General features: G+C 38.8%; 1 protein-coding gene across 3 annotated transcripts in view; it reads right to left on the bottom strand.

Annotated features, from left to right (window-relative positions):
• Positions 1-7141: 7141 nt before the first annotated feature.
• LOC106093951 (G-protein coupled receptor Mth2) overlaps positions 7142-14203 on the bottom strand; it is a 90856-nt gene continuing 83794 nt past the window's right edge. The window contains exon 7 of one of the 3 annotated variants that reach the window (XM_059360247.1): positions 7142-8015. In XM_059360247.1, the coding sequence (XP_059216230.1) occupies positions 7856-8015 (160 nt within the window). In that variant the 3' untranslated portion in view covers positions 7142-7855. Of the gene's footprint in view, positions 8016-8349; positions 8573-14203 lie in introns of those variants that run through there. The other 2 variants (XM_059360248.1, XM_059360246.1) reach the window with 2 other exon arrangements.

Here is a 14203-nt window from a genome sequence, read left to right on the forward strand (position 1 = left end):
TACCGTTGCCTCGCATATCATCTTAAGGGGCATTCGAAAGATTTGATTTTGATTTGATGTGTGGGGAAAAGTTTAAATAAAGCTAATTTTCAAAAGCTTTTGGCTGTGGGTTAGCAAATTCACAAACATGATTTGGTTGGGGTAAAAAACAACTTAGGAATGGCTATTGTGGTTAGTGTTCTTTTAAGTTTTGGAGACAATTGCAGATGGCATTAGAGGTCATGATAACAAGCGCACAAAGTTTAGTGGAATTTTCTTAAAAAAAAAAATGCCGAAAATTCGTTTAAAAAATTCCCATAAAATCTAAACTGGGAACAAAACTTCAATTTCAATTTTTCTACAGATAAAGGTCTCTACACCATGCTAATAAAATTAACTGCGCAAAGTTTGAGCTCAATATCTTCACTTTTTGGTTTACCCTCCACCATAGCAAGATTCACAGAATAGATTAAGCCAAGTGATCAGCCGACATAAAATTTTTTGAATTTTCGACTGTAGACGGCATTAAGGATGTAAACTTTCTCTTGTTTTTTACATTTTGTGTAAGTTATTTAAGTTTGAGTTTGTATTTAACAAATCGCTTTGATTCTTCATTCTGTTGACTGTACGTTGCCGCCGCGGGGGAGCCAGGCATTCTATTTCAGCGACTGTTAGACGTTATAATTATCAACCTTTACTCCAATGAAAGAATCACTTGACTGAACATTGAGATTCTCCTTGTAAAATTTTTCTCTGGCAGTCACGCTCACAATCATTGGAAACTTTTTCGGTCTGTAACCTGATATAGCTCACATATAAACCGATCTCCCGATTTTATATATTGAGCTCCTGGAAGTTTCAATTGTTACCTGACATTTTGACATTTGATTTGACATTTGATATGACATTTTGATCGTACTATTGTCGTTTTGACATCCATTTTAAGTGTAGTCCAAATCGTTCAACAACTTGAGCTATCATATAAAGCTCATGATTTGACTTATTGCGCCTCTAGATGGCGCTACTATAATCCGATTTGGCTGAAATTTTGCACGGGGTATTTTGATACTCCTTTCAACCCATCTTGGATATCGCGGATGTTTTGGATAGCAGTTTGGTATGGATGATGTTAAGCGTTATAATTACGATAGGTTGAAAAGAGGGTGTAGATATTAATCCACCCCATGCCACCATGAACATACACCTAAGCCACTAATCGGCTTGTAGTGCACTGTAAAAACTGGGGGTCCACGTTGACAAAAAAATTAAATCACGCTACAGTCTTAAAAAATAAAGATATTGAGCGGAAACTTTTCAAAGATTCCTTTTGTATCCATAAGCAGGTTAAGTTCGAAGATGGGCCATATCGGACTATATCTTGATATAGCCCCCATATAGACAGATCCCCCGATTTAGGGTTTTAGGCCCTTAAAAGCCACATTTACTATTCGATTTTGCTGAAATTGGGACAGTGAGTTGTGTTAGGCCCTTCGACATTCTCCTTCAATTTGGCCCAGATCGGTTCAGATTTGGATATAGCTGCCATATAGACCGATCCGCCGATTTAGTGTCTTAGGCCCATAAAAGCCACATTTATTATCTAATTTTGCTGAAATTTGGGACAGTAACTTGTGTAAGGCCCTTTGACTGCCTTCTTTAACTTAGCCCAGATCGGTCCAGATTTGGATATAGCTGCCATATAGACCAGTCTCTCAATTTAAGGACTTGCGCCCATGAAAGGCACATGTATTGCCCGATTTTTCCAAAATTTGGGACAGTGAGTAGTGTTAGGCCCTTCGACTGCCTTCTTCAATTTGGCCCAGATCGGTCCAAATTTGGATATAGCTGCCATATGGACCGATCTCTCGATTTAAGGTTTTGATGCCATAAAAGGCGCATTTATTGTCCGATTTCGCTGAAATTTGGGACAGTGAGTTGTGTTATGCTTTTCGAAATTTTTTTGCAACTTGGCCCAAAGCGGTCCACATTTCGATATCGCTGCCATATAGACCGACATCTCGATTTTAAGTCGTGGCCCCATAAAGGGACATTTATAATCCGATTTCACTGAAATTTTACACAGTGACATCCATGTCGTCTATGGTTCAGTTCGGTTTTTTTTAGATATACTACTACTAAAAAGGCCAATATTTTGTTATACACACTTGAACAATGACTTGTACTTAAAAGTAATTGGTCCGCGAAGCACTTCCAAGCAAATGATAGCCTGTCTTTTCGGAAAAACTGGACATGTCGCAATCGCACCACTAGAACAATGCGAGACGGTCAATTCTGAGTGGGACACAACCATTTGTTTGTCAGTTGTCTTCCAAGAAATCAGGAAAACCAATTGCCAAAAACGGACCACTATTCACAGCGACAATGCGAGCTCTCACACATCAGCTCAAACAACTGCATTTTTGAGCACTGAGAACACCGATTTGATGAGTCATACGCCGTATAGTCTTGACTTGGCACCGAAGGACTTTTTTATTCCCGTACGTAAAAAAATAAAATGATAGGTAAACGTTTTTCGACACCTGAAGAAGCCGTTGATGCGTTCAGAATGCATGTTTTGCAGATACCTCAATGAGAGTGGCAAAAGTGCTTCGACAATTGGTTCAACGAATGCAAAGGTGTTTAGATCTTAATGGGGAATATTTTGAAAATCAATCAAGCGATTTTCGACGATTAATATTTGATTTTATGTTCTCTAATCCCGACATATAAAAAGCAACCCTCGTGTGTCTTTTATTTACAATTGGAGCGTATTAAATATATTACAATAAAATATAGCCAATAGTAAACTGTTCAGTGTGAACATAGGGCATTAACAAGCTCTCTCCATCGAGCTATATCGTTGGCCAAACTCTTGTCTTGATTCCACGAAATATGGGTTAATTCCAACTCTCTTTTCGTACAGCGGATCCATGTGTGTTTTGGGCGTCCCCTTCCTCGCAGTCCTTGCGGGTTCCAGTCTAGGACAATTTTCGCTATGCGCGGTCGGCGTAGGATGTGACCCAACCAAGTCCATACAGTTTGGCCAGAAAATTCGTAGTATTTTTCGCAAGCAACGATTTATAAAAACTTGGATTTTGCGGGAAGTTGTGTCAAGCTCCAAGCTGTACAGCTATATAATAAAATAGATTTCACACTACTGTTGAAAATTCTGACTTTTGTATTATGTGAGATGTCATTGCATCTCCAAACTTTCTCGAGTTTAAGAAAGGTGCTCCTAGCCTTGTTGAAACGTACGCGTATGTCTGCTTCCGATACTCCTTTTTTTTTTTGTTATTTTGCTGCTAAGATTGAAGAAGTTGTCAATGTCTTCAATGACTTGGTCGTTTATTGTGATCAGCCAAATCAGATGAAAATTGCGGCTTGTAAGTGCTCATGAAGTCAAATCGGGAGATCGGTTTAAATGCGAGCTATATCAGGTCATAGATCGATTTAGACCGTAGTAAACACAGTTGTTGGAAGTCATAACAGGACACTACATGCAAAATTTCAGCCAAATCAGATGAAAATTGCGGCTTGGAAGTGCTCATGAAGTCAAATCGGGAGATCGGTTTAAATGCGAGCTATATCAGGTCATAGATAATCAGGTCATTGGACCGTAGTTAACACATTTTTACCCTGATCAAGAATATCTATACTTTATAGGGTCGTAAATGGATATTTCCATGTATTGCAAACGGAATGACAAAATGAATAAACCCCCATCCTTCGGTGGTGGGTAAAAAAAGTCAAAAAAAATCATCACCCTAGTGTTCACAGTTGAGATAAAGAAGGAACCAACATTGGCTTGGCCTTTGTCAAAAACCAATAGGAAACTTTTTTTTATACCCTCCACCGTAGGATGGGAGTATACTAATTTAGTCATTCTGTTTGTAACTCCTCGAAATATTGGTCTCAGACCCCATAAAGTATATATATTCCGGATCGTCATGACATTTTATGTCGATCTAGCCATGGCCGTCCGTCTGTCCGTCCGTCCGTCTGTCTGTCGAAAGCACGCAAACTTTCGAAGAAGTAAAGCTAGCCGCTTGAAAATTTTCACAAATACTTTTAATTTGTGTAGGTCGGTTGGGATTGTAAATGGGCCATATTGGTCCATTTTTTGTATATATATTTTGCCATATAAACCGATCTTGGATCTTGATTTCTTCAGCCCCTATAGGGCGCAATTATTATCCGATTTAGCTGAAATTTCGCATGAGGTGTTTTGTTGTGACTTCCAACAGCTTTGCCAAGTATGATTCAAATCGGTCCATAACTTAATATAGCTGCCTTATAAACCGATCTGTGATCTTGACTTCTTGAGCCACTAGAGGGCGCCATTCTTATCCGATTCAGCTGAAATTTTGCATGAGGTGTTTCGTTATGACTTCCAACAGCTTAGCCAAGTATGGTCCAAATCGGTCCATATCCTGGTGTAGCTGCCATATAAACCGATCCGGGGTCTTGACTTCTTGGGCCTCTACAGGTAGCAATTCATATCCGATTTTGCTTAAATTTTGTATGGCGTGTTTTGTTATGACTTCCAACAACTGTGTTAGGAATGGTTTAAATCGGTCAATAATCTAATAAGCTGCCATATAAACCGATTTGGGGTCTGCACTTCTTGAGCCCTTATAGGGCGCAATTGTTTTCCGATTTAGCTGAAATTTTGCATGAGCTGTTTTGTTATGACTTCCAACAATTTTTCTAAGTAGGGTTCAAATCGGTCCATAACTTTATATAGCTGCCTTATAAACCGATCTGCGATCTTGACTTCTTGAGCCACTAGAGGGCGCAATTATTATCCGATTTAGCTGAAATTTTGCATGAGGTGTTTTGTTTTGACTTTCAACAACTTTGCCAAATATGGTTGAAATCGGTTCATATCCTGGTATAGCTGCCATATAAACCGATCCGGGGTCTTGACTTCGTGAGCCTCTACAGGGAGCAATTCATATCCGATTTTGCTTAAATTTTGTATGGCGTGTTTTGTTATGACTTCCAACAACTGTGCTGAGAATAGTTCAAATATAGCTGCCATATAAACCGATCTGGGGTCTGGATTTCTTGAGCCCCTATAGCGCTTAATTATTATCCGATTTAGCTGAAATTTTGCATGAGGTATTTTGTTATGACTTCCAACAACTTTACCAAATATGGTTCAAATCGGTCGATAACCTGATATAGCTGCCTTATAAACCGATCTGGAATCTTGACTTCTTGAGCCTTTAAAGTGCGTAATTATTATTCGATTTGGCTGAAATTTTGTGCAACGGCTTCTTACATGACCTTTAACCTACGTGTCGAATATGGTCTGAATCGGGTTAAAGCCTAATACAGCTCCCCTATAAACCGATCTCCCTATTTTACTACTTCAACCCCTAAAGGGTGTAATTCTTACTAGATTTGGCTGAAATTTTACACAATGACTTCTTCAATATTCAATTCAATTATGGTTTGAAATGAACCATAACTTGATATTGTTACAATAACATAGCAATTGTTATACCCACCACCGAAGGATGGGGGTATATTCATTTTGTCATTCCGTTTGCAACACATCGAAATATCCATTTCCGACCCTATAAAGTATATATATTCTTGATCAGCGTGAAAATCTAAGACGATCTAGACATGTCCGTCCGTCTGTCCGTCTGTCCGTCTGTCCGTCTGTCCGTCTGTCTGTTGAAATCACGCTACAGCCTTTAAAAATAGAGATATTGAGCTGAAATTTTGCACAGATTCTTTTTTTGTCCATAAGCAGGTTAAGTTCGAAGATGGGCTATATCGGACTATATCTTGATATAGCCCCCATATATACCGATCCGCCGATTTGGGGTCTTAGGCCCATAAAAGCCACATTTATTATCCGATTTTGCTGAAATTTGGGACAGTGAGTTGTGTTAGGCCCCTCGACATCCTTCGTCAATTTGGCTCAGATCGGTCCAGATTTGGATATAGCTGCCATATAGACCGATCCTCATATTTAGGGTCTTAGGCCCATAAAAGCCACATTTTATATCCGATTTGGATGAAAATTGACACGGTGAGTTGTGTTAGGCCCTTCAACATTCTTCGTCAATTTGGCCCAGATCGGTCCAGATTTTGATATAGCTGCCATATAGACCGATCCTCCAATTTATGGTCTTAGGCCCATAAAAGCCACATTTACTATCCGATTTTGCTGAAATTTGGGACAGTGAGTTGCGTTGAGCCCTTCGACATCCTTCGTCAATTTGGCCCAGATCGGTCCAAATTTGGATATAGCTGCCATATAGACCGATCCTCCGATTTATGGTCTTAGGCCCATAAAAGCCACATTTACTATCCGATTTTGCTGAAATTTGGGACAGTGAGTTGCGTTGAGCCCTTCGATATCCTTCGTCAATTTGGCTCAGATCGGTCCAAATTTGGATATAGCTGCCATATACACCGATCCTCCGATTTATGGTCTTAGGCCCATAAAAGCCACATTTATTATCCGATTTTGCTAAAATTTCGGAGAGTGAGTTGCGTTGAGTCCTTCGACATCCTTCGTCAATTTGGCCCAGATCGGTCTAGATTTGGATATAGCTGCCATATAGACCGATCTCTCGATTTAAGGTTTTGGGCCCATAAAAAGCGCATTTATTGTCCGATGCCGCCGAAATTTGGGACAATGACTTGTGTTGGGCCCTTCGATATTTGTCTTCAATTTGGCTCAGATCGGTCCAGATTTGGATATAGCTGCCATATAGACCGATCTCTCGGTTGAACAATGACTTGTACTTATAAGCATTTGGTCTAAATCTGATGATATCTATAGAGTTGCTATGTGGCATAAGGTATGCATTTTTCACTGGATTTTGACGAAATGTGGTTCACATATATACCCGAGGTGGTGGGTATCCAAAGTTCGGCCCGGCCGAACTTAACGCCTTCTTACTTGTTTTCTTTTACCCTTTGTTTGCCCAAAAAAAGAGATACCGGGAAGGGAGTTCGACAAATGCGATTCATGGTGGAGGGTATATAAGATTCGGCCCGGCCGAACTTAGCACGCTTTTCACGTTTTGGTATTCACATCCCCCACATGCATATCTTACCGATTAATAATGCCTTTGCTTGTGAACGAAAATTTCTTTGGTTTTTTATTTACAATAAAAAAAAAAATTTACGTGTTATCATCATTTTGCAATATTGTGGCATAATTGTTTGTAATATTTTAAAATGGTTTTATGTTTTTCTTCTTTTTTCGTTGAATTTTGGGTTGAATATAAAGGTACTAATGCTAAACAAACTTAAGTTAAGCTTTGATATGATAAGATGAGTAATAAACACCGATTAGTGTAGAGTTCCAAAAACATAAAATTAAGGTGCTGCATGGAGGCATTGAAATAAATCTTAAAAAGAAAAAACTAAAATATATAGTTTACAGCAACTTTTCTTCAATTAAGGCTATTGAACTTAGCCCTTAAGGAATGATTATTATTAAAAACATAAACAATATATAAAAAACAGAATAGCATACATAGTACATCTATCACATTATATTATATTACATTTATAAGCATTATTACTACAAAAGAAAGTTCAGTGTTTTTCAAATGGAAGGACAATTCTCTCCCTGAGTGGAAATGTATAACGGCGTGTGCATGTGTTTCCCCCTTCAGGAAATATTGGCAAATTGGCAACACTGAAAACTACCATCAAGAGTTAGGGCTTCATTTTGTCTTTTGTTTTGTTTTTAATTTAAGTAGAAACGGGACTTGGACACATTAGAAAAATCACACTTAACCTAAAAGATAGGATACTTAGGGACTTAGCTTAACATTCGATAGAGAAATATGTAGGACATCATATTGAAATAAACACAGGATGCATACATAAAGGACTTTATTTAGCCAAAACTGGTTACCCGCTCAGCTGGCCGTATCAAAGGCTTTTCGGAATTGATAATGGAATTGTTTACGGCTAAATTGCCCATGCTGCTGGAGGTGGTGCGGGTGGAGTATTGACTTTGGCGCTGTTGGCTGCTGGTTTCACGCACCGAGGAGTATCTAGAGAAAGATTATAGAAGAGATATTAGAAAATTGGCAAAACTTTGGAGTATACATAAAACACAAAACATGCATTAGTATAAATAATATAAAAACAAAATCACCTGTTTTCTTTTGTTAAATGTTTTGAGTTATCTTTTACAGAGTTGGTGTTATTTACAATTGCTTAAAGCTATTATTATTATCAGCTGTGTATTTTACCATTACTATAATTCAAGTTGTATAACCATGTTTCCCCATATTGTGTATGTTTGCATTGCTCCAAAACCATAATCTATATATATATATATATTTTTTTTTGGTTTTATATATAAACCTCTTACATAATTTTACCTTTTTTTTGTAAATTGTTTTCATTTTACTTATTAGCTTTTGCATATTTTGTTCAAAATTTTAATGGATTAGGCGTTGTCATTGGCATAGTAAAGACTTTAGACTGCTGAGTTGCCACTGAACTCAATGAATTTGTTGAATTCGTGGAGTTGGACTTCGGTGTGCCTGGACTCTTACAATATCTTTGAGAGAACATATATAACATTTGTTTAAAGTTAGTAAGACTGGAAAATGGAAAATAGAAAACAATAGCAAATAGTGTGGCAAAATAGTTGATTACTATAAACTACTAATAAAAATTGGAAATTAATTTTGAGAGAAACTAGGGGAAATGCAGGAAATCTGATACGAATTTTCTTTTAAGCACCAATGGAAGTGATCTCTAAAAAAAACCAAAAATCTCTTCATCCTTCCTATTACAGACTTAATATATAAAAATCAATTTGAGTTTGTTTGTTTGTGTGTTCCTCATAGACTCAGAAACGGCTGAACCGATTTTCCTGAAATTTTCACATGATGGTAGGGTACTAATTTTTTTTGATATCTGAAGGGGGGGGCGGACCCTCCCCCTTACCATAATTTTCAGAAACGCCAGATCTCGGAGATGGGTGTAGCGATTTAAGCGAAATTTTGTGTGCTCTCATTCAATACCCTAAAAATAAAAAATTGGTATCCAAATTTCGGATAGGGTAGCTAGGGGGGCCGCCCCACCCTAAAACCAAACATATATTTAGACAAATCACGACAATATGGGACTCAAATGAAAGGTATTAAGGATAAGAAAACATATTTAGGATAAGAAAACGTATCTGATATCAAATTGTCGGATCAAGCGTTAGGGGGACTACCCCAACCCCCAAAAAACCCCTAAATCGGACATATTTACCGACCATAGCAAAATAGGACTCAAATTAAAGGTATTTCCGAGTAGAATACGAATCTGATATCCAAATGTGGGACCACGGGTGTCCACCCCTTTCCCAAAACACCCCCCAAACAGGACTTATTTAGTGACCATGGAAATATGGGGCTAAATAAAAGGTATTTGAATGTAGAATACGAACCTGATATGCAAATGTTGGACCAAGTTTCTGGGGGTCCACCCCTTCTCCAAAACACCCCCCAAACAGGACTTATTTACTGACCATGGATATATGGGGCTTAAATGAAAGGTATTTGAGTCTAGAATACGAATCTGATATCCAAATATGGGACCAAGTGTTTGGGGGGCCCCCCCAAAAACATCTCCACAAGGGGAAAAACTTACGACCATAGCAATATGGGGCTCAAATGAAAGGTCTTTGGGAGTAAAGCACGAATTTGAAAGCAATATTCGCGAAAAGTGTGTATGGGGCCACCCCACCCCCCACAACACCACCCAAATAGGAAGTATTTGTTGACCATTGTAATATGGGGCTCAAAAAAGAGGGTTTTTAGAGTATAACACGAATCCGATACATATTTTCAAGGCCAACTCACTGAGTGGCCGTCCATCCCCCCAAAACACCCCCCAACCTCATGGCACTTCTGTCGGAACGTTCGAGTCGCTCAATCCACCAGTTTGGTGAGAGTAAGGTTGTGGCTCTGGATATCTCCAAGGCATTTGATAGGGTCTGGCACGGTGCACTACTATCAAAGCTTGTCGCATTTGGTGTCGGTAATGACTTCGTTCGATTTATGTCAAGCTTTATCAGAGATCACAGCATATGAGTCATTATAGATGGGTTCTCATCCAATGAGCATAAATTGACCGCAGGTGTACCCCAGGGCTCTGTTCTTTCTCCTTCTCTTTTTTCTTATTTTCTTCAACAATCTGTTGGGTCAGACATCGAATCCGATCTACTCATTTGCGGATGACGGTAATTTCTGCCATGCGTACTCGTTTGACCATAGGCCGAGTCTTCGAGAGATTGAGGACAAGAGGCGAGTTATGGATAATACACTCTGCCAGGATTTTCTGGCCATTTCTGAGTGGGGTCGAATGAATCGAGCAGATTTTAATGCACGGAAGACTCAGTGCTGCTTGTTGTCACACAAACGATTCGCTGACCCATTACGACCATTTTTGTCTATAAACGGTGTAAGTGTTGAGTAATCCGAAGCTCTTGATGTTCTGGGCATGAAAATACAAAGTGATGTCCGTTGGGCTAAACATGTATTTGAAAAGTCGAAAGAAGCATTAATGTGTTAAGGCTTTCTCACACGGTATAAGAAATACTTCACTCCGTCTGATCTTCTAAACATCTACACCACTTTCACTAGGCCGAAAATGGAGTACAACTCACATGTATGGGCTGGAGCTTCAAAATCATCCCTGGAGCTACTGGACCGTGTACAGAGGAGAGCGATGTCGTTGATTGGGGACTGTGGGGTATCCAACGGTATTGCCTCCCTTGATCATCGTCGCAATGTGGGTTGTTCGGTGCTGTTCTATCTGTATTTTCATGGTGTTTGTTCGTCTAATGTTCGTCTTCTTATTTCTGATGGAAGGATGTATGTCAGGGATACTAGACATTCCAGGAACTCCCACCCGTTTGTAATAGATTGGCCAGCGGGCCGCACAATGAATTATAGGGAGAATTTTTATTTCTTTCGTATCGATTTCCGGCTAATGTTTTTCCCACCCACTTTGACATCCAAAGACAACATTTCAACATTCAGTTCAATTTGCGTAGCAATGCGTTTCTTTAATCCTTTGTTTGTCTAAAAAGAGATACCGGGAATGAACTTGACAAATGCGATCCTTGGTGGAGGGTATATAAGATTTGGCCCGGCCGAACTTAGCACGTTTTTACTTGTTTTCTTAAAATTTTTCAGTTAGAATTTTTTTTTCAGAAAATTTAAATTTTCCCCTTATTTTGGGACGAAAGTACCCTCTGCCATCGATCACATTTTTTTAAATTATTTTCCCGGAATTTCTTTTTAGACAAACAAAGGATAAAAAAAGAATTGCTATGCTATTGGAGTTTTATCAAGTTATAGTCCGATTCGGAGCATAAGGCAAGACTCCAGATCGGTTTATATGATTGCTATATCAGGTTATAGACCGATTTCAATCATACTCAGCACAGGGACGGTCTAATATATATATATATATATATATATATATATATATATATATATATATATATATATATATATATATATATATATATATATATATATATATATATATCCATGATGCCGGGTATCCTTAGTTCTTCACGGTCGACGTTATTGCGTTTTTATTTGTTCTGATTGATATACGTCCGTAGTTCAGAGGTTATGAAGTTGATTAATCGATCAATGGCGGGAATTGTGGTGAGGTCAATATGATCCGGCGAATGACGAGTTGCCAAGAAATGTCATTTAGCTGACCAGGTGACGCAAAGGAGATGTCTGGCAAACTGCTGCTATCAACTATAATCTTGATGGGGGTATTCTTTTTCACTGTGAAAAACTTGGAGGCATTAATATGCTCTGCCAAAGCCATTTCCGTCTGATTGTTACCTAGGAGAAAATTAGGTAACACTTAATGTGCATTAAAGTCACCTAGTACCAAGTGATAACAATGGGACAACAGGTGACTGTTCTCAGGCCTATAACTTGGAGCACAATTATCAACTAGAAGTATTGCAAATTTTGCCCATGAACATTCCACTAAGGAATAGGGGCCAACTTCTCACAATGAGTGCAGTCCGATTCAAGTTTAAGCTCAATGATAAGGGGCCTCCTTTTAAAAGCCGAGTTCGAATGGCGTGCCTCTTTGGGGAGAAGTTTTACATGGCATAGTACCTCACAAATGTTGCTAGCGTCAGGAGGGGAAAACCATCGCTGAAATTTTTATACCCACCACCGAAGGATGGGGGTATATTCATTTTGTCATTCCGTTTGCAACACATCGAAATATCCATTTCCGACCCTATAAAGTATATATATTCTTGATCAGCGTAAAAATCTAAAACCATCTAGCCATGTCCGTCCGTCTGTCTGTTGAAATCACCCTAAAGTCTTTAAAAATAGAGATATTGAGCTGAAATTATGCACAGATTCTTTTTTCGTCCATAAGCAGGTTAAGTTCGAAGATGGGCTATATTGGACTATATCTTGATATAGCCCCCATATAGACCGATCGGCCTATTTAGGGTCTCAGGCCCATAAAAGCCACATTTATTATCCGATTTTGCTGAAATTTGGGACAGTGAGTAGTGTTCGGCCCTTCGACATCGTTCGTCACTTTGGCCCAGATCGGTTCAGATTTAGATATAGCTGCCATATGGACCGATCCTCAGATTTAGGGCCTTAAGTCCATGAAAGCCACATTTGTTATCCCATTTTGCTGAAATTTGGGACAGTGAGTTGTGTAAGGCCCTTTGACATCTTTCTTCAATTTAGCCTTGATCGGTTCAGATTTGGATATAGCTGCCATATAGACCGATCTCTCGATTTAAGGTTTTAGACCCATCAAAGCCACATTTATTATCCAATTTTGCTGAAATTTACGACAGTGAGTTAAGTTAAGCCCCTTAACATATTTCTGCAATGTGTAAGACCCTTTGACATATTTCTTCAATTTAGCCTAGATCGGTCCAGATTTGCATATAGCTGCCATTTAGACCGATCTCTCAGTTTAAGGTTTTGGGTCCATAAAAGACGCATTTATTGTTTGATGTCGATGAAATTTGAGACAGTGAGTTGTTTCAGGCTCTTTGACGTCCTTCTTCAATTTGTCCCAGATCGGTTCAGATTTGAATATAGCTGCCATATAGACCGATCTCTCGATTTACGGTTTTGGGTCCTTAAAAGGCGCATTTATTGTCCGATTTCAACGAAATTTGGAACAGTGCGTTGTGTTAGGCTCTTCGATATTTTTCTGCAACTTGGCCCAAATCGGTCCAGATTTGGATCTAGCTGCCATTTAGACCGATATCTCGATTTAAAGTCTTGGCCTCATATAAGTCGCATTTATAATCCAATGTCACTGAAATTTGACACAGTGACTTATGTTTGGCTTTCGACATCCGTGTCGTATATGGTTCAGATCGGTCTATTTTTAGATACAGCTACTAAAAAGATCAATAGTTTGTTATACACAATTGAACAATGACTTCTACTTATTAGTATTTCATCCAAATCGGAACATATTTCGATATAACTGATATGGGACATAAGGTATGCGATTTTCACCGGATTTTGATGAAAGGTGTTTTACATATATACCGAACTTAACGCCTTTTTACTCCAACTGGAAGTATATACTTGTTATATATCTACCTCTACCTCAGTAATGCCGGACCTTACCGCTATATTCAAAAATAAAATATATTCGCTTGATTAGATTTCGTTGGTTCTTGTAAGTTGCAATTGTTATCCGATAAAACTGGAATCTTCCACAAAGCGTTTTCTTGTGATTTCCAACGCCGATGATAAGTACTGTCCAAATCGGTTTATTAGCTGATGCAGCACCCATGTAAACCGATGTTCCAATTTGACATCTAGTACCCCTAGAAGTTTCAAATGTTGTCCGATGTGGCTGCAAAATTGCACAACGTGTTTTGTTGCAACTGCCAACAACTGTGTCATGTACGGTTCAAATCGGTCTACAACCTGGTATAGCTCTTGAGTCCCAAGAAGGTGCAATTTTTTTTTTTTTTTAATTGGCTCAAATTTGCCAATGTTTGGCCCTAGAAGCTTAAATCTCTGGCTGATTTGGGAGAAATTTGTTGCGCACATTCCCTACAACTACGTAAATTTGTACAAAGTTTTTTTTAGCTTTCCAAGGTTCAGCCCAGCCAACGTCAGCATATTTCAGCGTCCTTAACAAGACGTTATATGTCCATTGCTGTGCTGTAGGGGCTAATGGTTAGTAGAAGCTA

Source organism: Stomoxys calcitrans, chromosome 1 (assembly GCF_963082655.1).
Source record: "Stomoxys calcitrans chromosome 1, idStoCalc2.1, whole genome shotgun sequence".
NCBI classification, from domain to species: Eukaryota; Metazoa; Arthropoda; class Insecta; order Diptera; family Muscidae; genus Stomoxys; species Stomoxys calcitrans.